Here is a 25427-nt window from a genome sequence, read left to right as displayed (position 1 = left end):
CCTGTGTTTGTCCGTACCCTTTTCCCTGCCTCAGGCGCCGCTTTTCCCGTGAGGGGCGGCGGTGCCGGGGGTAGCAGCGGGCGCTGAGGGGAACGAGCGGCCCTGGGGGGCGGCCGGTGCCGGCGAGAACCGGCGCTCGTGAGGGGAGCGAGCGGCCGTGAGGGACGGCCCGTGCTGAGGGGAACGAGCGCTCGTGAGGGGCGGCCGGTGCCCAGGGGAACGAGCGGCTGTGAGGGCAGACGGTGCCCAGGGGAACGAGCGGCCGTGAGCGGCAGACGGTGCCCAGGGGAACGGGCGCTCGTGAGAGGCGGCGGGTGTCGCCGGGAGCGAGCGCTCGTGAGAGGCGGCGGGTGACGCGGCGATCCAGCGCTCGTGAGGGGCGGCGGGCACTGAGGGGAGCGAGCGGCCGTGAGGGGCGGCCGGTGTTGAGGGGAAGGAGCGGCTGGTGCCGAGGGGAAGCAGCGCGGCCGGTATCGAGAAGAAGGAGCGCCCGCGACGGGCGGTAGCGCGGGGCGGGCTCTGTACGGGAGCACGGCCGCTCGAGGCGGGTACGAAGCCACCCGAAGCGGGCTGAAGGCGGGCAGCAGCCGTCGCTCCACCCCGCAGCGTTGCCGTGGCCACCGGGAGGCGTCGGGCCGGTTGCCGCCATGAGCCTGGACGACGTGCGGGTGCGGTGGCTGCGGGACCGAGCGCTCTCCCTGCTGGATCTGAGCGATCCGGCGCCTTTCGAGGAGCTGCTGAGCCGCGCCGAGGATGCCCGGGTCGTGCTGCGCTTCTTCGGCCTGGGCGGCGAGGATGCGAGCGGGGCGGGCACGGCGCTGCTGCTGCTGCGGGCCGAGCGGCCCGGCCCGGCCGGTGAGGAGGGGTTGGGAGAGGGAGAGGGTCCCCCTGCCCCGGCCCGCTGAGCTCTCCCTGGGCACTGCCTGGCCCCAGCTCCTTCTTTCCCCCTCCCTCAAACCCCTCTTTGTCCCATCTGCTGAGTCCTGACCCCTGTTTTTACCCCTTTTCCTGCCTTTCCATCCCTTGGGCTGTGTTCTCCTGAATCCCTTCTATAGCGCCCGTTTCTAGAATGTTGTCCCCTCTATTTGTGGGATTTGCATCATCCCTCTGCAGTGTTTTATCATGCTTTCCTCCCATTTTGCATTTGTGCACTTGCAGGTGGCACGAGTGAGCGTTTCTATGTGGCTTTTAATGAAATTCCCGAAGAATTTGTGTCAAATTCTACTGTGTATTTTCTGAGAGACACCAAAGGTATGTGCCCTGAAGAACTGCAGCCTCAGCGTTTTCAGTTTTGCATTAAACAGCACTTACTTCCCATTGTGAAGATATGATAGAGACAGGGACTCAGTGCACATCCAACTTTTTAACTGGGTAGGAAAACACTCAGAGCCAGGGCTGGGGGTCCTTTGTCATTTAACAGCATTTCTGTGCAAGATTTTCCTCCTCTGTCTGTAGAGTAAGGGTTCAAATCAAGCTGTTGTTCTTTTGAACAGGAAACATAAAACAGTATATTCTAACTATTAGGCTGACTTGTAAAGACTTAGAACCAGGTGATGATGCTGAAGTATTTTTCTGCCCTTTCTGAAAAATGCATTTGCACTATTAAAACCAGCATTAGTTTTGAAGATGACTTGTACCAAACCTAGTAGTGTTTTATTGGAGTTTTAACTTATTATGAAAACGACTTTATAATTTCTGTTTCAATTAATTAGATTTATACTAATTTTTTGTATATGTTTAGAAACAGTTCCTGTACCTAAAGACCTGACTGAAGCTAATGAGATTCTTCCTCGAGTGATAAAGTCTGGGATGCTGACTGATGACACTCTCTTGATGCTGAAGAATGCCATCTCACAGGTGAATGAGTGACAGCTTTTATATATGGAATCTTGAGTGTTTCTAGGAGTGATTTGCCTATTTAGTATTACATGGACTATGCATAATAAATATTAATATTTAATAATTGACCTTCATATGCCAAAATGAAATATTTGTGAATGCTTATTTGATATTTCCCCATTTTTCCCCCTATTTGAGAATCGTTTAAGAGTGTGACACCAGACACTTCTATTTCTGTGCTCACAGACTTTCATAAAGGCATGCTGGAGCTATTCCCCTGCAGAATCTGAGGCAGAGAGAATCATGCTAAGGATGTGAAATGGAAGGAGACACACTTAAATTAAATTTAAGAACAATATCTAATGTTAAGTGAATTGCTTGTAAGCTTTTTTTTTTAATATGAACTATCTAATCTGTGGCACATGTTTCAATCCTAGCAGTCTTCAGCTCACTCCCATGGTCAGCAGAAGACTGAGAAAACTTCTTTTGATTCAGACAGTGAAAACACAGATTCTGAAGAAATTAAATTACCTGAGACTGAGCCTAGAAAGTCAGTGGAGTCAGTGGAAAGTGTAATGGGGAGTGAAACTCAGCTGATCATACCAGGTGAGGTGAATGCTTTGCCTCTGCCAGCACTGTGGTGATTGGAGCACATGGCAGTAGAACGAGGCTCACCTGAGAGCGGCTTTATGTAGAATAACAGATTTGGTTAAAGCTGCTCTTTGCTGATACCACCTGTGCCTTTCCTGCCCTGAAGCATAGCAGGCAGCGTGGAGAAATGGATGAAATCAGTGATGAGTCTTTGAAAGAGTTTGGAGTGAGAGTAGGAGAGGGGTACACACATCCAGTGGTGCCATGTTGCCAATGCTGCCAGAACAAGCCAGTTCATTCTGTGTGTGCTTTCTTCCAATAGAACATCTGAAGCTGGAGATGCCCACTGTAAATCTGGAGAGAGAAGTGGCTGTTCTTGCCACAGTTCCAGGAGTGGTTCAGTCTCTGAAACGTTGTGCAGTGACCTGGCAGAAATTAATATCTGGAGTTCTGAAGGAACAACTGAAAAAGGTTCCAGAGGTAATGTTGCCTGTAACACCAAGATGCTTTTGTTCCTGGAGACTTTGCTTCATTTCCCCACGAGAACTCTGTTAGTTTTTAATTCCTCTTCACGTTTGATGGTTGGATGACCATTTACTAATTCTTGAAAAGGAGAACAAAAGTAGTGAGGAACTGTGTGGCTCTGGGAAGTAGAATATAAATAAAATATGAAGTAATTCACTGCAGATCCTACCCACACAGGACAGCTGTGGAAAACTAAGAGACTTTTGTTATCTGCTCTCTTCTAAAGAGCAAAGAAACACTAAAAGCTGCACTGAGTAATTTTTTTTAATAGGCAGATATATTTTTTCTTTTTTTTTTGCAAAAAAGTGATCTCAAACAAAAGCAAAAATTCTTATTTTCAGGTTTTCCGTTTGCAAATGTGTGTATAACTAATACCACTAAACATGCTGAGGGATTTTATAAAGTTTCCTGGCAAAAGCCATCACCTCAGGGATGTACTCCCCATCAGCAGTTCCCTTCAGTGTGTATAACTTTATTTCAGGATCTTCTTGTCTCTGGCTTTTTGCATGGTTGAATCATATGAAGTTTATCTCAGCAAAAAGTTTATTGAAAAGAAGGGAACAAATATAATCCTGATTATAAATACTCACTCTTGCATAATGGTAATTCATCTTTTTGCATTTGATTCCACATTACTTGTAGGGTAATGGTCCACTTGCAGAGATTAACCTCTGGCGTGAAAATAATGCTGATTTAAGGGCTCTTACTGAACAGATGAAGCTTCCAGAGGTGCAAAAAGTCTTGGAAATACTGCAGGAAGCTGAACCTGAGTTTACTGGAGATTTACAGATAGTCTTAAGTGACCTCAAAAAGCATCACATGGAAGCTCAAGATAATGCCAAGTTTCTGTCAACTCTTGAACGCCATTTGAAGGTACCTGCCCTTGAGAAAGCTTGGTCAAGTTTAAATTATTTACCTGAGTTTGGTTTCTCTGTTGTTCACCTCTTGTTTATTTTTTCACTCTTTAGCAGCAATAAAAATATACTCTAGATTAACAAATCATATTTAATTTTAAAAAAGGGGTGCTTATTTTGTATGAGTTTCAGTGGTTCTAATGTCTGAAAGCTCAAAGCTGTGAGCACTTCATTTGTAGTCCAGTCTTGGGAGTTTGTAGTCCAATCTTGGGAGTTCATGGTCCAACCTTGGGAGTTTTGATGGCATAGCTGAACTGGGGAAAACAAAGATTTCTCTACTCCATTTTATAGGTAGTTTCTACCACAAATTACAGCTGATGTTTCAAAGTTTAAATTGTATTGAAGATCATCCAAACAAAGAGTTGAGCCAAAATTTAAAAATCAGAACCTAAAATCATTTGGAGCAAAAGGTGCAGATTTGCACATCTTTAACCACGTGTATTATTTAGGCACCAGGATGTCTCCTTGTCCAGGTTATTTATTTAATAATCTTCCAGACTTTCATAACCTGAGGCATCTACAGAACAAACATCAGTTTACTAAAAATGAATTTATATCTTTTCACGACACCTTACCCACAATATGCATTCCACAGAATTTATCAACTGGCAGGGGGGTGGATGTTATCTCCAGCGTGATCCCCTCCCTGCTGAACGCCCTGAGGCTGGTGTGGATCATGTCCCGGCACTACAACAAGGACGCGCGCATGGTGCCCTTCTTGGAGCGAATTTCCTGGGAGATTTCCGAAAGAGTGCGCAGGGTTGTGGATCTGAAAACGCTCTTCAAGTAAGTGCTGGGTTCCTCTTCAACTGGACTGTAGTTATTAAAATAATTTTTATTATATCTGCTTGCTTCCACCAAAGAGGTGTCTGTATTTTTCAACCATCTGAAGTTGTATTAGAAGTCAATTTATTTTGTAATTTTCATAATTACTAAATCAGCTTTGAAGATACAGATTCAGTAAGTGCTGGGTTCCTCTTTAACTGGGCTGTATTTATTAAAATATTTTTTATTATATTTGCTTGCTTCCACTGAAGAGGTGTCTGTGTGTCTGTATTTTTCAACCATCTGAAGTTGTATTAGAAGTCAATTTATTTTGTAATTTTCATAAATTACTAAATCAGCTTTGAAGATACAGATTCAGTAAGTGCTGGGTTCCTCTTTAACTGGGCTGTATTTATTAAAATATTTTTTATTATATTTGCTTGCTTCCACCGAAGAGGTGTCTGTGTGTCTGTATTTTTCAACCATCTGAAGTTGTATTAGAAGTCAATTTATTTTGTAATTTTCATAAATTACTAAATCAGCTTTGAAGATACAGATTCAGTAAGTGCTGGGTTCCTCTTTAACTGGGCTGTATTTATTGAAATATTTTTTATTATATTTGCTTGCTTCCACTGAAGAGGTGTCTGTGTGTCTGTATTTTTCAACCATCTGAAGTTGTATTAGAAGTCAATTTATTTTGTAATTTTCATAAATTACTAAATCAGCTTTGAAGATACAGATTCAGTAAGTGCTGGGTTCCTCTTTAACTGGGCTGTATTTATTGAAATATTTTTTATTATATTTGCTTGCTTCCACTGAAGAGGTGTCTGTGTGTCTGTATTTTTCAACCATCTGAAGTTGTATTAGAAGTCAATTTATTTTGTAATTTTCATAAATTACTAAATCAGCTTTGAAGATACAGATTCAGTAAGTGCTGGGTTCCTCTTTAACTGGGCTGTAGTTATTAAAATATTTTTTATTATATTTGCTTGCTTCCACCAAAGAGGTGTCTGTATTTTTCAACCATCTGAAGTTGTATTAGAAGTCAATTTATTTTGTAATTTTCATAAATTACTAAATCAGCTTTGAAGATACAGATTCAGTAAGTGCTGGGTTCCTCTTTAACTGGGCTGTATTTATTGAAATATTTTTTATTATATTTGCTTGCTTCCACCAAAGAGGTGTCTGTGTGTCTGTATTTTTCAACCATCTGAAGTTGTATTAGAAGTCAATTTATTTAGTAATTTTCATAAATTACTAAATCAGCTTTGAAGATACAGGTTCTTGTCCTCTTTTGGATTGAAAGAACATGAACCAATAAAACAAATAGAAAGATAGAGGTAAAAAAGTGGCATAAATGTAACCAAAATCACTCCTCAAATAATACCGCCTTTCAAAATCACATTGAAAATAAGTTGTGAGTTTTGCCTAGATCTTGTGTAGTTAGAAGCTGCTAAACCAGGGGATATTATTCCAGTGGATATGATTTTTTAATCTATAGTATTTCTATCTATAATATCTTAACTGTGTTGATTTGATTAATAGACAAGACACAGCTACTGCAAAAAAGAAAATAACAGAAGCAAAACACACTCTTGAACAATGGAAAAAATGTTATTTTACTACTTGTATCCAAGTTGAAGAGTCAGGAAGTAAGCGATACTGGAAATTTGACGTGAAAAGTTTATTTGAAAAAACGGATTATATGGTTTCAATCTGTCAAGATCTGTATGATATTTTTCAGGTAGGAATATAGAAAACAAATAAAGAGTTTGTGTAATCACTGTCTTCTACTGTAGAGGAGATTCTTTTGTGTTGTAGGCGTAGATTTGTTAACAAATTTTAGTTTTGTGTTTGAGACCTGAGTGATGCCTTTGATTCCAACCAAACTGCACTTAATGCTGGAGGTGCAAATGCTGGAGGTGGAATAACTTTTCTCCAGGTACTGGTTGGGCAAAGGTGCCCCTTGTACATGGTCTGAACATAGGAGACTTGCAGCAACTGTTTCACACATTTATGATTTTCATGGGTTGCCTTAATGAGATGGATAAAATACCATTTAGGTGTACTGTAATATAAAATTTGGCCATCTGTCCATCTGTGTATTAATTGCAGAATAACATATGAATGAGAGATGCTGTGTTTAGGCTAATTTAAGTCAGGGTAATTAGCAATATGGACAATCAATAAACTGCATGTAAAGTGGAGTGAAAGGACTAATAACTGAGTATTATCTGTGCTGGGCTTGTGGATTGTTGCTGTGTTTTTTTCAGTGTTTCATATTGAAATATTTGAAGTTTAAATCATAGCACAAACAGGTCATTCTCTGAGTGGCTGATATTTTTTAAAGGAAAAGTTTAACAATAATGTGTTCAGTGGCAGAAAAAATATTAAAAAGAAAGCTTTATGGTATGTTCTTGTGAATGAATAGGTCGCTGAAGAACTTCAGAATATATTTATTCCTGAACTGATAACTGTGACAGAAAATCCAAAGGCTGTTGATGAACTGCAGAGAGAAGTAAATATAGTAATTAGTCCTATGGAAGACCTGAGCTTTGACCCTTTTAGGGTGGAAAATGCACGTGACTGGGCATTCGTTGTGGAAGAATTTAGAGAAGATGTTGTGGTAGGTACCATATACAGTGATTGCCAAAAATAGTAAAAATAAGCTTGACTGCTCTTATGTATTTTCATTTTGCCACCTTTTCTTGGTTTTGCAGGATGAATTTCTAAGTGACAGGGTTTCTTTGCTTTCTTCCTTTGTTTAGGATATTGAAGAAAAGATGACAAGATTTATTGATGAATCTTTTACAACCCTTCGATCAGCAGAAACTGCTTTTGGCCTGCTGTCAAAGTACAAACACCTCCAGATTCCTGAAAATATTAATAAGCAGTTCATGAAAAAGCTCAGTGTGGTCTTGGAGCAATATTGTAAAGAGGTATTCAATTTAGGGATTTCTTATCCAGTACATGAAGTTCTTTACCTAATGAAAATCATAAATCTGTTTATGTCTAAATACCTGTGTGGTGTCATTTACTGTGTAAAAGACATAGTAAATGACACCACACTAAAAAAAAAAAAAACAACTTTCATAAATAAATAAATGACACCACACATAAAAAAAACTTTTATAAATAAACATGATAATTGCTCTCTTTTTTTTGGACCATGTTGGAGAAATTAATTTGCTGCAATGTTGTGCACATCTGTACATGTGAGACACTGTGTGGGAGCAGGAAGGTGCTCTGAATGCAACAAGGCTTGTGCCTGTTCCTGCACCTTGTAAACAGCAGCTCAACCTTCCTGGGGAAATGGATTTTTTATACCCTACAGCTTTCTTGTCACAACCAAGTTCATGATATGATCAGAAGATGTCATAGATCAACTTTGGGAGGCTAGAATGTATGTGGGGAAGCTTTTTGTATCAGCTGGTTTTTTGATGTTTCAAAGAACATTAAACTTAAAACAATCTCACAGAACACGCTGCTGTAATGGCAGTTCCACAAGATAGAGAAATAAAGACAAAACAATTATTTTGTGCTGTGTATCAGACAGTGATCATGGACAAGCAGTGGGAAGATGATTCCTTGCAATATTTTATTCTCTTCTAGCTTGGAATTGTTGAGCAAATCTTTGTTCAGAACCTCAAGGATCCACCTCTGTACAAGAACCATCCTCCAGTGGCTGGAGCGATCTCCTGGTCCCGATCCCTTTCCCAGAGGATCAGACACACCATTACTCTGTTCCAGGAAGAAGAGGAGTTGCTTTCCTCTGGACGTGGACAGGAAGTAGGTTGGGTCTTTTGGTACTTGATGAAGGAAGAAACACTTTTGTTATACACTTGTAAAGATGTGAGAGTGCTCTAAAGTGAGGGGAAGTCCCAAGTCTTTGCACACAGACATGTTAGATGTGAAAACTGGGTTGAAACCTTCCCAGTGTTTCCCAGGGAGACAGTGATGGAATAAATTACATAATTCAAGAGCCCAAATTCTCCAGTGTCTGCATTAATTACAGGCTGATACTTGTTCACTTATCTAATAAAAACCAGCAACCATATTGAGAGACCATATTAGGTTAGTTAAACATTTCTCATGATCTTTAAAATGAGTTCTACAGAGTTGTCCTTTCTAGGTGCAACAAATATATCTCCAAGTGACCAAGAAAATGGAGGAATATGAAGCTCAAAAATATCGTCAGTGGAGAGAGAGAGCAGAACATGTGATTCCACTGTTACTGAAAGATACTCTACTGACTCTTGTCACTGATGAGGCTGCAACAAATGTTAATCCAGAGACTTCTGAGCAGGTGAAATGTAGGAAGATTGTGTACCAGGCTTCTCTGAGGGGAAACTGAAACTTACCTGATGGTCAGCGAGAATTTTCAGAGAGTAATGTTTTAAACACAGATTTAGAAAAAGTTCTGAGCTGAGATTGTTTATGGCCCTTTATAAGACATAGTTTCTGAATCACCTGGCAGATGATTGAATGTTGTTTCTTTGTGTGTTCTTCTGTGCTGTAGTCTCTGTTAATTTTTTAGGTTTTGGTACAACATTTTTGGGACATTGCCACGGTACTTGGGACTGAAGTTAGGTAAAGGCAGGTTTCCAGCAGAGATCTTGCAGAATCCTGTTCCTACTAAACTTTTGTCTGACTGAATTTCCACTGTGATTTCTGTTGTAACTGGTTGCAGCAGTGTGTACACAGAGGTGCTTTGGTTTGTTTCTTGTAACTGACACCTGAAAAGGTAGTTCTGTATAATTCCTGAACCAAGAATGCTGAAGCTACTCTCGAATTTTAAAGGCATTTCCACAGGCTCTGAATGTCAGTCATTCTGACTTTTACCTTCTGCCTTATCAAATGTCTCCAAAATCTCACCTTTGCCATGTAATGTTTGTTGCTCCTCTCTTTTTCTCTGCTTTCTTGTGTTGCAGAGCTCTGCAACAGACGAGCCTGTGAGCATCAGGAAAAGTGTCGGCTTCGCTCTGAATTTTTCTCCTGAAATCCAAGAGATTATCACTGAGGCCAAGTACATGGAACAGCTTGGGCTTGCAGTCCCAGAAATGGCAAGATATGTGGCATTACAGGAAGACAAATACCTCAGGTAAGGCTGTCACAGAATATCTCACATACAGGCTTATGGCTGCATTTCAAGTGATTTCACTCCAGGAACAGGCCCTGAGTCATCACATTTTGGAAACATGAGACCCCATTGTGATTCTTTTTTTTAAGGGCACAATTTCTAATGGCAATGTTGCACTGATAAGCTTTTCTCTGGCACTCTTTGCATCCTTTATGCTATAGGACTGTTATACAAATTAACAACTTGTCCAAACCTGAGAGGAAAATAATTTGCAATGAATTGTTTCTGACATTTAGATTTCAGCTCATTTAAACACACTATTGCATTCTTCCTGTACAGCCTTGGGTAAGTCAGTTGTGTCTAAATTATCACAGACGTTTAGCACACAGATGTGCCAATAAATTCCTAAATGGATTTTAAAGTTCACCAATGTGCTGCAAACTGGGGCTGTCTCCATAACTTTTGAGATGGGGCAGGAGAGGTTTGTCCAGCTACTATTGGAACCATATGAACCTTTTCTTTGTTTTCAGTGGGAAATAAATTACTTTTATAATCAATATGTATTCACTGGTTAGTTCTGCAAATTTTGCTTTACATGGAAGACTGAATGGAATGATGGAAGTTCTCTGCTCTTTAGTAGAGTTTGTTGCCGTTTCTCAAGAAAATCATCATTTTGTGTTTTATTTTTCTGTGTTTCTTACATTCCTTAGGTACACAAATAAATTGAAAGTCATGCTGAGTCGCTATCACAAATTAATGGAGATGATGAATGAAGCAGAAATCAAACTTCTTGATCACCATGTCAAAGAACTCTGGAGAATATTGAAAGCAGGACACAAAAGACTCACGTGGAAGTCTGTAGGTAATGGAGATATTACTTTGAAATGGCCTTAGACATTTATTTTTAGTTTAAAACATCTCTTCAGTTCTACTTTTTATGATGGCAGAACATATGATCCATCCTCTTGCCACAGGGGCAGAATAGCAGGTTAGACAAACTCTGATCCAGGAGGTATTTTTTGTGTTTTTATTATATTTAAAACACTGGAGATGGTTAGAAACCCTTAGCTAAAAGCTGTAAGGGAGCAAGATGAAGGATTAGCTGAGAAAACATCAAATCTATGATTTTGCAGAACCTTGGGTCATTCTTAGAGAGAAAACATGTCTGGTTGTGGCAATTTTGATGCATTGATGAAATACTTGTTAAAAGAGAAAAAAACCAAATGGTTTTGATTTATTTCAAGGTATTGGTGAATTTATTGTCCAATGTACACAAACCATTGGGAGATTAGAGTTACTTGTCCATCAGATTCATCAAATTTCTGAAGACATAAGCAGCAAACTTCGGTCCATAGAGTCAACAAATCTCTTTAAGTTTCCACATTCAGAAAATGGTGACAAATGTCCTGGTAAGTCTTTGTATTTTCATTTCCAAGCTCTGTGGTGTTTTATTTTTCTCTATCTGCTACTTTGTGGTTTTAGTTGCTAAGATCAACCCTTTTAATTGTTATCAGAACTGATTCCCAGGGGTGTAACAGAGGATGGAACATTTCCTCAGATGGAAATGGCAGCGAGCTGGTTGTCTGCCAGATCTCTCTGTCACTTGAGTGGATGATGGATCAAATTTCTTTCAACACTTCATAGCTGTAAAAAGGTTGCTCTTAAATAATTGAATCAGATTAAAATCCATATTTCAGAGGTTTGAAATATTAATAAATTAAGATATTTTTATCATTATATAAGATCAATTTCATGTTCACAAATAAAACTCAGGTATACACTTCCAGTGTATAAAACTCTTAGGTCTTTTGCAGTTAATAATGCTAGTTTTTGTATCTGTTGCAGGAGCAAAAGAATTTTTTGACTATATTAAGTGTGAGCAAGCAAAAGATGTGGAACAACTGGTTAGAAAGTATTCTACAATTCCACAATTGCTAATAGAAGTGGAAAGACGAGTTGCCTATACAAACAGTGGCAAATCTCCAAAATTGGCTTCCTATTATGCATATTGGGAAAATAGGATTTATCAGGTGTTGATACAGTTAATTGTGAAGTAAGTGAATTGTTTGCTTTAATGAGTTTCCAGTCATCTTTAGGTTCTCCTGGATCTGTTGGTGAGTGTGTGTACTGACATTCTGTTTAAACCCATAAGGGACTTACAGTTTGTATAAGATTTGTATTTCTACTGATTTTTTTCCTGTGAAGAATGGAGAACTGATAACAAGGTAGAGAGGAAACCCAGATTCTGAAAAAGTGAATACTGGCATGTTGTTGGCAGAAGAGAGAAATCTGACACATTTGCTGCAATGTCTGTTGTTGCACTTCCCTGGTTTGTCTCTAAAATCCAGGTTTTATTCTCCTAAAGAACATGATTTTGAGAACTTGGTGTCTGGGTGCCAGGTGCCTCCCTGTACTGCATGGGACATGAGTCCAAGAAAAATTATTTCACTTGTTCTGCAGTGGCTGAGACCAGTGCTGGAACAAGGTATTATAAAGGCTTCCCTTATACAGCATTGCAGCTCTATTGTAAAATCTGTCTAAGCTTTCCACCTCTTCTTCCCATCATCCATGTTCTGGGAGCTGATCCATGCTCAGAGGAATTTGCCATGATTGCTTGTCTGGGCTCTTGCAGGGAAGTTGACAACAGTCTCAGGATCCTTTTGCACCAAAATATCTCCATTCATTCCTTCCAGCAGCTTCTTTTAGCAAGTCAAGCTTTTGCATGACATCATTTTAGTGGGACAGTTTTCCTCCCAGACACATCAGTGTTTCCAGCTGGGATCAGTGATAACTCAGTTTACAGATCTAAGCATACACTTGAAAATTGCAGCCTTTCTAGGGGCATTTTCCTGGGGGTGGCACCTGATTATTTCTATCTTTGATGCTATTTTTTTTTTCTTTCTCAGGAATTTACAGGCTTTTAATGCAACTGTTCTTGCAAATGTGCCACTGTTACAAATAGAAGCTGTTTTATCTGCTCCTGAGATAACCCTGCAGCCTAATGACAGTGAGATTGAAAAAATGACCATGCAATCTATCCAAGACTGTGTTGAGGTCACCAAGGTGATTTTTGATAAAGATTTCTTTTTGTTTCCAGAGTTTGCTTGTGATTATAATGAACTAATCTTATTTTATGTTTGGGTTAGCATAAATGTCAAAGGGGAGGTTCATATTGCTTTACCTTGAAATCAAAATACCCAGTACATTGTTCCAGTTTTACAGGCTGTCCTAATTTTACAAACTAATGATCAAGGGGAAAAAAAAATCCATACGATTTTTCCTCAGGTACAATTGTTGATGACTTTTTAGCAGTTTTGGCAGTGTAAGGACATGGTTTGGTTCTATAAATCAGCAAACATCAGAAGGAAGTACTTCTCAGATTGCACTGCAGATGTTGCTTTCTGATGTATGAATAAGCTGGTGGAATAAGGAACATGAGAGGCCTCCTCTACATCAGATTACATTAGAAGCAGCAGAAAAAACAGTTCAGAAAATGTTGGAGAAAGGCATCTAGGACAGCAAATACCTAGATTAGGCATCTAACTTAACTGGCAATGATGTAGCAGTATTTTTCTCCATAAATAGTTTCACACTGAACTGCTTTCCTGAAAAGAAGCCAAATAATTTGACAATGTTCCTTTCCTCTGCTGATGGACAAATGGTTCCAGATGTCACCTTAAATGAATAAGTTTAGTTTAAGTGTGCTTTTTGTTCTCAGATTTGCTGTTATTCTCTACTGCTGCATTCAGACTGTCTGAACCAATACCTTTTCCTCTCTGTCATGCTATAATCAGAAGAGATTTTAGAAGCAGATTGAGTAATGCATGGAAAAGTTTTGTTAGGATGAAATGAGCTCTTCTCAAGTTGATGGGAAAGTGTGATCTCTGTTTTTGCTGTCAGAAAAACAATTGGTTTGAGAAATCATTGATACCACTTCCTACATTGTGTACTAAACAATGGTGAACTCCTTCACTGCAAGAGGAGGAAGCACTGGGACAGGCTGCCCAGGGAAGTGGAGGAGTCACCATTCCTGGAGGATGTGTGGGTGTGGCATAGGGGGGCATGTATGATTTAATGGGTGACTTGACAGTCTTGGACTGCTTGGACTCAATGATCTTAGAGGGCTTTCCAAGCCAGCTGATTCATCAATGATTTAACTAAAATGACTCCACAAGGGAGCTGTTTTCTGACCCTGTCTTTAAAACTCCCCAGCACTTCGTACGATGGATGCACGGGACGTGTATTGAATGCCCTCCTCAGCATGGCAGGGCGGATGAAGTTGTCACTTTCAGCTTTTACAGTGATGTCTCCCAGAGCCCTCTGGTCATTGAACAGGCTGTTCTCATCACTCAGAATATCCAAAAACTCCTGGAATCTCTCAGGAAGTGTTTGAACCAATGGAATAAGTATGACCAGCTGTGGAAATCAGACAAAGACGCAGTCCTGGACCGTTTAGCTGCAGAAAAGCCTCCCTGTGTTGTCTTTGATGAGCACTTGCAGTTCTATCTGACAGTAACTCAGGAAGTAACTCAATGGCCCTTGGTTAAAGATGAACAATTTATCAGGCTTCAGCTGGCTCCTTTAGCCTCTGCAGTGCAGGAGAATGCTAAAAGCTGGATGATGTCACTTGGGAAGTTGCTTAATGAGTTAGCAAAAGAGGAGCTCCTCAGCCTTCGAGATGAGATTCAGGTAGGTGTTTTTAGTTAGGTTTTTTTTGTTATCTTTATCACATAGACTAAGAAATGAATCTGGCATATTATTTGTTTGTGTTTTGTGTTTGACTCATTATTGTAATTCTGACAATTGCTTTGTCAGTGTTGATTCTGGAAAGGATCTTTACTTTTTACAGAAATTATCAGAGAATCTGAATAAACCCCCTGAAACCCTGGATGATCTCAGAGTTGTCCTGGGTGCATTTGCAGTAATCAGAGACATTGCTGTTGAGGTGGAACTGAGCTACTTGGACATTGGAGAGAGATACAGAACTCTTGAATTGTACAATATTCCAGTAAGTGCATGTCTCATCAAACCTTTCAGATCTGAGCTAAGGGCACAGATGCCTCACATGTGAATGAAGAAATATTTTCCTTTTAAGATGTGTTACAGAATTACAGAGTTATTGAGGTTTGAAGGGATGTCTTGAGGCTGTAGACAAATCACCCTGCCCACTTTAAAATGCACATATGGCATCTGTTTAAATCTGACTAAGGTCGCTTCAGTATTGGTTTTGTGTTTTGCAAATTTGTAATGTGAACATATATTCCTCACTTTCTTGTGAAGGTGTGTGTCTATTTAGGCCTTGTGAGAGGTGCTCCTTATTTTGTTTTAGGTACCTGAAGAGGAGCTAGAGCAGTCTGACAGTGTTAGGGAAGCGTGGGAGACTCTCCTTATGGAGGCAGCAGAAATCACTCGCAACCTAGATTGTAAAGGAGGTGTAAAAGAAGCATTCACAAAGGTAATACTTGTAATTAGTATAGAAAACAATTAGAAATGGGAACTGTTTAATAGAACTGTTTACATTATGTTCTTTTTAGGCGACAGAGCAACAAATTGCAAACTACAGCAAAGAGACAGACGATTTTCTCCAGAAACTCTTGACTGAGGGGCCTGGTGTTGTTGGAGATGATCTTGATAAAGGTAGGTGGACTAATGTGTGTGAAGTGATGTTTTGAAAATATTAGTCTTTGGACAATTCAATTTTTGTGTAAAATTATGCTTTCCTTATTAATATACAACTCATCAGCTGGGAATGTGAACATTTTTAGTACTGGAACATTCAGAGACCATATGCAAATTCTGTCTTATTTCCCATGACAATCCCTGTGATGATTTATCTGTAAAAATCCCTCTCCTTTTCCAGGACTAGAACTCATGGCTCTGTTTGAAAAAGAATTAGCGAGATTGGAAGAAAGGCAGCGGGAACTGGGCAGTGCTGAGAAACTTCTGGGCATGCCAGGAACAGTGTACCCAAATTTAATAAAAGCACAGCAAGATGCAAAAGCTATGAAGCAGGTCTATGACATTTATGCAGAACAAAAAGTGAGTGTCACCCTGAGTCTGCAGGGACACACATGTGTTCATGCACAGACACACAGCAAAGATGGGGACAAAAGAAGAGGTTGCATTGCCCCCTGGTTACTGTCAACTCTGAACCCTTTGCATGGAATAATCTATGCCCTGTGAAATGATTTCAATATCATTGGTGCAGCACTAGCAGTGTCTCCATGGTGGACCAAACACATCCTCTCATCAGATGAGAACAGACTTCTCCCAGCCTCTTATAATTGCTGGATGGCATTTTACTGCACATGGTTCCTGATCAGTTCAGTGAAACTGCTTTTGGATGTAGGATGTGTACAGGTGACAGTGGGTATCTCAGGCTTTAACTATTTTTTAAGAAGTTTTATTTTTCCAAAATTTAAATGCCCTGTAAAGTATGGTCCTGTTCTCCATCTTCTCTTTTTACTATTTTTTATGCAAGTGATTGTTTTTGGCTGTGAATCTGTCCTGGACATGAACTTGTCTCTCCCTATGTTTGTAAAATGTTAATACAATTACGTTTTGGGGGTCAAAACTAAAAGGAATATGAATTTTTTTCCCTTCTTAATGTCCTTGTTTGCAGGCAGCTAAAGAGAAATGGTCTAAGACACTCTGGATAAACCTCAATGTCAAGGTTCTTCAGGATGGAACTGAAGGATTTCTGAAAGCTGTTCGGAAGCTGCCCAGACAAGTGCGTGGTATGGCAATCTGTAAGCAACTGGATAAAAAACTGAAGGCTTTTCTAAACTCCATTCCTTTGTTGCTTGATTTGAAAAATGAAGCTTTAAGAGAAAGGTTTGTTTTGATTTATTTACATCACTATATATAGAAGTATTTGATGTGTTTTGTTAGAACTTTAATTTTCCTTTACTGGGGTCATGCCGTGTCCTGGAGCTTTGGAAATTTATTTCTGCCTAGTGAACTTGTTAATAACCTGAAAGGTGCTGCAAAGACTGGGATAATTTATTTATTCAGACTAGTAGTTCTTATTTAAACAGCAGAATGCTAAACATAAGTTCATTATTATATGTTACAGTTGTTTTTGTTTTTTACTGTATTATGGTGTTAAACTGATGTCTCAATTTAAAACAGGCATTGGGAAGACCTTATGGAGAAAACAGGAACAAGATTTGAAATGAAAACAGAAACATTCACTTTGGAAAATATGTTTGCCATGGAACTTCACAAATACACCGTGGTTATCAGTGATATAGTTGGAACTGCTATTAAAGAACTTAGCATTGAGAAGGTAATGTACTGGATTATAGAATCATTGTAAAACTAAAAAGACAAGGATGACAACAATCAGTTTATTTAAGATTTTTAAATTGGCATAAGCGCAAGTTTGGCCCTCTTCAGGGAGCTGCCATGAGCTACATGAGCTGGGATTTACAGCTCTGTTAATGAGCTCCTACTGGCACAGGATCCTTGCAGAACTGGGTTTGGCAGAAGCATATTGGATTTCTATGATTCCAGTAAGAAAGGTTGTCCTATGAAAATGGATCTGAAGAAGGATCAACTCTCTTGCTATTGTTCTTTGAAATAAATTGCTTCTTTATAAACCAGAGTTAGAAAATATGTAAAAATTTAGCTGAATTATCTGTTTCATTTTTTTTGCTAAGATTATAGACGTCCAGTTTAGAAGACTGAAATATGCATTTTTTTATGTTCACATGCAGGGACTGAAGGAAATAATAGAAACGTGGGAAAATATGAAATTCCCTGTAGAAGTGTACACCAAAGGCACAGAGACACGAGGCTTTATTCTGGGATCTGTAGAGGAAATTTTAGAGACTCTTGATGACAACAATGTCAATCTTCAGAGTGTTTTGGGCAGTCGCTTTGTGGGTCCTTTTCTTTCAACCGCTCAAAAATGGGAAAAAACTCTGTCATTGATTAGTGAAGTAAGCGAGGTAGGAGGAAAGTGCTGGACTAAATAATTCATGTTTATTATTTATAATCCAAATTTTCCATTGTGTTTCTGTTTCCTCTGATGGTAACGTTTGATTCGTAGATCTGGATATCAGTTCAGAGAAAATGGATGTACCTGGAGAGCATTTTTGTTGCTGGAGATATCAGAGCACAGCTTCCGGAGGAAGTCAAAATCTTTGACTGTGTAGACCAAATGTTTAAACAGGAAAGTAACTGACTTGTGATCAGCATATTTAGTGCATTTTGCTTCCATTCCATAGTTACCTGTAGTCTTTTGTGACATGTGTAATACTGAGAATGATGTGCTATAATTAATTGAATATGAGATTAGGGAACCCAGGAATTTTCTGGTTTACTTCACATCTGTCATAACCAGAAGACTTCTCCTGATTTAGCTAAGATGGGCAGATGTGAGATCCTTGGCTGGCAGCATAGAGTAGGCAGAATCTCCTTTTCCTTTCATTGTTTACAACTTTTTACTTTTACCTTGGTAAGAAGAAGCTTATGTGTGTTCCTATTGCTTGGGGACCTATGTACATGCTAAAAAGGCTTTCCTGCTTCATGCCACTGCTCCCATACTGAACACACATTCCTGGTATGAATATGGCTTACTTACCTTCCTATGTGCAAAATTGAGAGAGTACTGTGATTTTGAAATATGATGTTTGATCACTCCTTGAAGTACCATTGGTACAGGAGCAGAGTCAGCTATGTGCTTAAGCTGGCCTGATTGGGGATACAGGCTTGTTGGGCTTACACTTGTTTTTATAGTTCTATCTCCATAAACACACTACCTTCATGTTTTCATACAGCACTGCAGCACCACAAAACCATTTCAAAACCATTTCAAAACCTTTGATTCACTTCTATAATGACCTGCACTGCTTGTGCTGTTTGCATGCTTTGTCATTAATGAAATATAATTTATATAACCTATTGCTGTTCAACATTTTCTAAACTCCCCTTTCTCCCTGTATAGATAATGGAAGAAACTGAAAAAGACCCCATAATAAAAAATTGCTGTGAAGTCCCAAATCGTCTGTCAGACCTCCACCATATAAATGATGTGCTGGAGAAATGCCAGAAAAGCTTGAATGATTATTTGGATTCCAAGAGAAATGCTTTCCCCAGATTTTTCTTTATATCTGATGATGAGTTGCTCAGTATCCTTGGCAGCAGCAGTGCACTCTGTGTCCAGGAACACATGATAAAGGTACAATCAATGTCTGGCTTTCCACAATGTCTTGTGCTTTCAAGTGCCTAAAAGGTTTAACAGACTTTACTGTACATACTCATAAGGATGCATGAATATTTTTTGTATGCAAAGAGAATCCTGGCAGCATCTTGAAGAAGCTTCTGAATAACCAGGTCAGATCTGATGCAGTCTCTGCTGCATTTCACACTGCTTGGTAGCAATTATGGTAGAAGAACATTCAAGATACACCAGAATGATCTATCATTAAAAAACTTTCCTCACAGATTGTAGCTCCTCCTAACTCTTATTTTCTAGGGGAAAAAAAAAATCAGTGTCATTCAGGCCTGATTATTTGCTTGATATTCTGCAGTTCTGCTGCTGGACTATACATCAGCATTCATGTTTGATTACTTAGGAGTCAGATCCATTTCTCTGGAGGAGAGCTGGGCTTGCATACACTTACATTTGGAGGCTTTGTTTCTAAAATGTGAATTTCTTTGTTGGTGCATTTCAGATGTTTGATAATGTAGCCGCGCTGAGGTTCAAGGATGGTGACAATGATGAGAAGATTGCCACAGCCATGATCTCAGCAGAGGGGGAGGTGATGGAGTTCAGGCAGGATGTCCATGCTGTGGGCAGAGTGGAGAATTGGATGACAGTAGTGCTGGAGGAAATGAGACGGAGCAACCGCCGCCTCACCAAGGAAGCCATTTTTCGATATTGTGAAGACAGAAGCAGGTGAAACAATCAGTGTCAAGGGGAACACAAATAACCTGATGTGTTAATGATATAGCAAAGTTAAGGCATAATTTTACAATTCCTGCACAATTTAGTCTGTATTTCTCTATGTGGAGGGATAGAATACATTCACATGCACTATTTTAACCAACCCTGAAGTGTGCATAATCTCTTATATCTGTTTTCCTAAATCTTGAGTTATATTTTTGGTGTTCAGTAGGTTTTTCTCACAATGAATACCACTTGGAAATTTTATACCTGGAACAAACAGCTTTTCTATCAGAATATTTCCTAGGCTTTTGAAATTCCCCAGCATACTTTGATAGAATTCTGTGTATCTCTGAAAAGTTTGGCTTGTGTTGTAGCTGTTGCAGGCAGAACTTCTTTTTTGTTGTAGTGGTTTTTTTTTTTTTCTTTCCTGATCAGTTACTTAAAATAAACAGTAATTCATGTATGTGTTTTCCATAGAGTTGATTGGATGTTGCTCTTCCAAGGCATGATGGTGCTTGCTGCTAATCAAGTGTGGTGGACTTGGGAGGTAGAGGATGTCTTTCGGAAAGTGAAAATGGGAGAAAAGCAGGCAATGAAATTTTATGCTAAAAAAATGCACAAGCAAATCGATGACCTGGTGACCCGCATCATGACACCCTTGAGCAAAAACGACAGGAAAAAATACAACACTGTTCTCATCATCGACGTGCACGCCAGAGACATCATCGATATATTCGTCAGAGACAGGTAAGCACCACCTCCAGCTCCTGAGCAAACACCAAATCTTGGAGCTGTGCTCCATCCTCTTGGCTGACGTGAGCTCTGTGTGCAGCATTCTGCAGGCTCAGGAGTTCGAGTGGGAGAGCCAGCTGCGCTTTTACTGGGAGCGCGAGCCGGACGAGCTGATGGTGCGGCAGTGCACCGGCGCCTTCTCCTACGGCTACGAGTACATGGGGCTCAACGGGCGGCTCGTCATCACCCCGCTCACTGACCGCATCTACCTCACCCTCACGCAGGTGCACCCTCAGGGACACTGTGCTAACATGCCCCTGTTACACCTGGCACATCCTGCTTTTATTGCCTCTTCTGCTGTCTCCCAGTGTGAATGCCAAGATGTTTGAAATCAGTTGTGATATCCTTATCACCTCATTGCTGTTAAGACAATGTAGAAGGCGTTCACAAAGTTTGAAGTTTTTTGTACCCAAGGATTCATTTGTGGTTTGTTACCAATCTAGCATAAACCTAATTCAAGCTGTGCTTTGCTTTTTGGTTTGTCTTCAAAGGCTCTATCAATGTTTTTGGGAGGAGCACCAGCAGGGCCAGCAGGTACAGGGAAGACAGAAACAACCAAGGATCTGGCCAAAGCACTGGGCTTGCTGTGTGTAGTGACAAACTGTGGAGAAGGCATGGACTTCAAAGTAAGAGTTAAAGATCTGTGTTCTCTGATAAAATGCCAATTTTTGCTCTTTATCAGTGCCCAGGATCATACTCTGAACTTCTACATAAGTATCTCCCTTAGAGATACTATGCTGTTGATAATTAAATTTAGTAAATCAAAAGTGTGGATTTTGAATAAATTCCTGAAGGAATTTCAGGCCCTTTCAAGCAGGGGAGCAATGACTGTATGGTATGTGTTTAAGTTTATGATAGGCAATCTGCACTTGGCAAGTAATTATTAGAGGTTTATCCACTATTAAATATTTTAGCATGTTCCAAAGTTTTTTGATGCTGAATGTTTTATATAGTCAGTGTTGAGAAGTTTTTCTTGTTGCTCCTTTTAGGCAATGGGTAAAATTTTCTCAGGCCTCGCCCAGTGTGGTGCATGGGGATGCTTTGATGAATTCAATCGCATCGATGCTTCTGTGCTCTCAGTCATCTCTTCCCAGATTCAGACAATCCGAAATGCTTTAATGAATGGGTGGAAAAGATTTCAGGTAAACATTTAAAAAGAGAAGTAATTGTGAAGGCTAATCTTGGTGTTCAGGGCAAGATACAGGGTTAGACCCCATCATTAGATCAAAGGCCTGCTGCTTCTGTATTTTGTTTGTGCTGAACATTTCAAACTCCAGAGTATGTACTTTGAGTTTGAAAGATGTTAAATCCTTGCTGATTGCCTAACCCTTTGCTAGGTTGTTCCTTTGTGAAATGAGATAAAAGTGATCTTAATAGGATAATAGCAAGTAAATGGGGTGATAGTCTAGTAGTAATGAGGAACAGCAGTAATTTAACTTGATGTGGATTGTGAGGCTTTATTTACTGATGCTTATTGGAATTAAAAAACCTCAGACTGAAAATTTGAGGCTTGTGAAATATCTTAAAGAAGGTGCATTCATCCCATTGTTTGTATCATGATGACTTTCTAAAGCTAAATATTTTAGCACCTTGTCCTAAGTGGGTGCCCCAGTATTATTTGTTTTCTCTTTGAGCAAGTAGTATTATTTTTTTTTAGTTCCTAATTCACATTGTTCTAATGTTTTCTTATGCCTTTAGTTTGAAGGACAGGAGATTTCCCTTGATAGCCGTATTGGCATTTTCATTACAATGAATCCTGGCTATGCTGGCCGGACTGAGCTCCCTGAGTCTGTGAAAGCTCTGTTCAGGCCTGTGGTTGTTATTGTACCAGATCTTCAGCAGATCTGTGAAATAATGCTGTTTTCTGAAGGGTTCCTTACAGCAAAGGTAAGAAGATTCTATTGTTACTCATACCCATGTACCTACCCATGTTTGCATGGCCAGTAGCAATGTCCACATTTGTGATCATTTAATTTAAATCTCAAACAGGTCCTTGCCAAAAAGATGACAGTGCTGTACAAGTTGGCAAGGGAACAGCTTTCTAAACAACATCACTATGATTTTGGACTGCGGGCCCTTAAGTCAGTGTTGGTAATGGCTGGAGAATTGAAAAGAGGATCACCAGACCTTGATGAGGTAGATTTGCTGCTTAGTTACCCTAGGCATATAATCTTTTTTTCATTAGAAAGGTAATGTGTTTCCCCATCTGATGTAGTTTGTCTGGTTTGGAAATAGGAACATTGGTGTTATTTGTCTTATTATTTCCCTTTGTTCTTATTGAGTTTCTTTGTGCTTTCTGCCATTGGAACTCCAGTCAAAGTAGGGAAATATATGGAAAATGAGATATTTTCCTGCTTATTAAGTCCAGGATGCAAATATCCAGATTAATATCTCTGGATGACTAGCAAAAACTGGTTTTTGAACAGTGAGTTCTCCAGCTTGGGGAAGCTGTGGTGTGGGCCACTGCAGCCATTTGGCATTTGATTAACATGGTAGGAAAAGGCAGTGTATTATTCTTAGTTATTGATATGCTTAATCCACACAAAATAACCTCTGTTGTTTCCACTAGGAACTGATGACAAAAAAAATTCTAAAAGCTGCACTGAAATAATTGAGCAATAGCTTTTAAAGATTTAAAGTTTTGAAGTACCTCATTTTAGCTAATAAATATTTGATAAAGATTGATTTTGCTCTGTTTTGTCTAGGATGTGGTATTAATGAGAGCTCTGCGAGACATGAATCTTCCTAAATTTGTGTTTGAAGATGTACCTCTCTTCCTTGGCCTCATCTCTGACCTCTTTCCTGGCCTGGATTGCCCTCGAGTCCGCTACCCTGACCTTAATGATGCTGTAGAGCAAGTGCTGGAAGAACGGGGTTATATTGTTCTACCAGTCCAGGTATAAAAAATGTTAATTGCTTGAGGTTTTATAGTAAATGTGAGGCTACAGGTGCACTGTGCACTCTGGAGTGGCTCCAGGAAAATTTATCTGATATGGACCCACTGCTAACCTTGTCCAGAGAGTTATGACAGCAATCTACTGAACCCATGTTTATTTTTCAGGTGGATAAAGTAATTCAGATGTATGAGACAATGTTAACTCGTCACACTACAATGGTGGTTGGACCTACTGGAGGTGGCAAGACAGTTGTTATTAAAACCTTGTGCCAGGCCCAAAACAAGTGAGTGTAGAATGTAAACCAGGCTGTAAAATGGCCCAGTCTGTACTACTCAGCCCTGTCCAGCCATGACAGGATCAACAGCTGCCCAGGGTATTTGCTTGGGTTAGCATGAGATGATAGTGTGACATTGTACTTTTGCTTGTCTTGCTGTATCTTTAGGCTGGGGTTATTGACAAAGCTTTACACACTGAACCCTAAAGCTATGAGTGTGATTGAGCTGTATGGGATCCTTGACCCTGTCTCACGAGACTGGACAGATGGAGTCCTGTCAAACATTTTTCGGGATATCAACAGACCCACTGACAAGAAAGAGCGAAGGTAGGCAGCTAGAAATCATTGTGGTGGTTTTGAGATCCTGGGGTTTACATAAATTTAAAAAAAAAATTGGTATGGCACTATTTAAAAAAACAAATGCTAAATAAATAGAAAGTGTGGGGGGCTCTTTCTGTCGCCTGTGAGTTCCTAGTCTCAGTGAAACGATGCAATTATAAAAAATGAATTCAGAGACTTCAAAAACCTGACTGACAAAGGCACCATTGTTGACACTTCTGAATTCAGAAATATGTTAGGAAAATCAGGGATCAGTCAGTGCCCCATGGCTCTTGTACACAGGTATATTCTCTTTGATGGAGATGTGGATGCTCTCTGGGTTGAAAACATGAATTCTGTCATGGATGACAACAAGTTACTGACCCTGGCCAACGGGGAGCGGATTAGGCTTCAGGCACACTGTGCCTTGTTGTTTGAGGTAAGAAATGACTGTGCCATTTAATACACAGATGGGGCTTCAAGGCCTGAAAAGCAGTTACAGTTGACCATTATCATGTGTGATTCTTTTATAGGTTGGGGACTTACAGTATGCATCTCCTGCCACAGTATCCCGCTGCGGAATGGTCTTTGTAGATCCTAAAAATCTGAGATATGAACCCTACTGGCAGAAGTGGGTCAAAAAAAGAGAAAATGAGGTGGGAATTTCTGCACTTATTCAGAGTATTTGTATTGAACTGTGTAGACAGTCTTTGGAAAAATTGATTCCTTCAAGAACAATCATGTCTGGTCAGCCAGGTATTGATGGGAAGCTCTGCTGTCAATATTTTTCTTTCCAGCTGAATTATTGTCTTTTTTGTGTTCCTTAGGAAGAGAAAGTGGAATTGGACCGTCTCTTTCAGAAGTACGTGCCTTACCTTATTGACATGATCATAGAGGGAATTGTGGATGGCAAACAGGAACGAAAGCTGAAGACCATTATTCCTCAAACAGATTTAAATATGGTAAGAAACAGAGAATAAGGATTGAACACATTTAACTAAAAAGAAAACGGAATGATGGAGAAAGTAAAACCTTCCCAAAGAAAGAACAGGAGGAGAGTCTGTGCTGAAATGCCAGTTTCCTGCTGATGGGCACACAGAGACACCAAACCAATCAGCACCTAACAATGCTCTTCTACTCAACTTAATACATGCAGCAGTAGATCCATTTGTAAGAACAAAAGACCAGCAATCAGCTGAAAACATATTAAGAGTTTTCATGCATCTAAAGGGCAATTTTCTTTACAGCTTTGTCCTTTTTCCAACAGATCGTGCAGTTGACTGTGATGCTGGATGTCCTACTTGTGCAGCCTGCAAATCCTAATGTTCTGGAGTGTTTTTTCTTGGAAGCTTTGTATTGCTCCTTAGGTGCTTCTCTTCTTGATTCTGGGAGAATTAAATTTGATGAAAACGTTAAACGTATTTCCTGCATGACTGTTGTTCACAGTGAGGGTGTCCTGGCTAAGCCAGGGGAGCTGCCAGGTAGGATCTTGTCAAATTTAATGACAAAATTTTAATCTGAATGCCATTCATTGTAA

General features: G+C 39.9%; 1 protein-coding gene across 1 annotated transcript in view; it reads left to right on the top strand.

Annotated features, from left to right (window-relative positions):
- The first annotated feature begins 364 nt into the window (after nt 1–364).
- DNAH10 (dynein axonemal heavy chain 10) overlaps nt 365–25427 on the top strand; it is a 51202-nt gene continuing 26139 nt past the window's right edge. The window contains 41 exon segments of the mRNA XM_071444981.1: nt 365–855; nt 1159–1251; nt 1742–1857; nt 2277–2445; nt 2753–2910; nt 3598–3828; nt 4465–4655; nt 6180–6378; nt 7066–7260; nt 7403–7573; nt 8247–8423; nt 8767–8940; nt 9566–9735; nt 10425–10576; nt 10959–11123; nt 11560–11767; nt 12621–12777; nt 13927–14403; nt 14564–14722; nt 15044–15169; nt 15249–15351; nt 15575–15753; nt 16337–16548; nt 16846–17002; nt 17433–17666; nt 17768–17905; nt 18665–18898; nt 19395–19618; nt 20087–20356; nt 20442–20625; nt 20893–21027; nt 21391–21543; nt 22100–22288; nt 22391–22537; nt 23107–23298; nt 23463–23581; nt 23741–23899; nt 24194–24329; nt 24424–24546; nt 24718–24852; nt 25158–25371. Of these exon segments, the coding sequence (XP_071301082.1) occupies nt 648–855; nt 1159–1251; nt 1742–1857; nt 2277–2445; nt 2753–2910; nt 3598–3828; nt 4465–4655; nt 6180–6378; nt 7066–7260; nt 7403–7573; nt 8247–8423; nt 8767–8940; nt 9566–9735; nt 10425–10576; nt 10959–11123; nt 11560–11767; nt 12621–12777; nt 13927–14403; nt 14564–14722; nt 15044–15169; nt 15249–15351; nt 15575–15753; nt 16337–16548; nt 16846–17002; nt 17433–17666; nt 17768–17905; nt 18665–18898; nt 19395–19618; nt 20087–20356; nt 20442–20625; nt 20893–21027; nt 21391–21543; nt 22100–22288; nt 22391–22537; nt 23107–23298; nt 23463–23581; nt 23741–23899; nt 24194–24329; nt 24424–24546; nt 24718–24852; nt 25158–25371 (7333 nt within the window). The 5' untranslated portion in view covers nt 365–647.

The sequence above is a fragment of the Agelaius tricolor genome, unplaced genomic scaffold (genome assembly GCF_023055355.1).
Source record: "Agelaius tricolor isolate 1412-34295 unplaced genomic scaffold, bAgeTri1.0.p SCAF_20, whole genome shotgun sequence".
Lineage (NCBI taxonomy): Eukaryota > Metazoa > Chordata > Aves > Passeriformes > Icteridae > Agelaius > Agelaius tricolor.
Note: the sequence above shows the minus strand (reverse complement) of the source record. Positions and strands in the feature narration are given on the sequence as shown.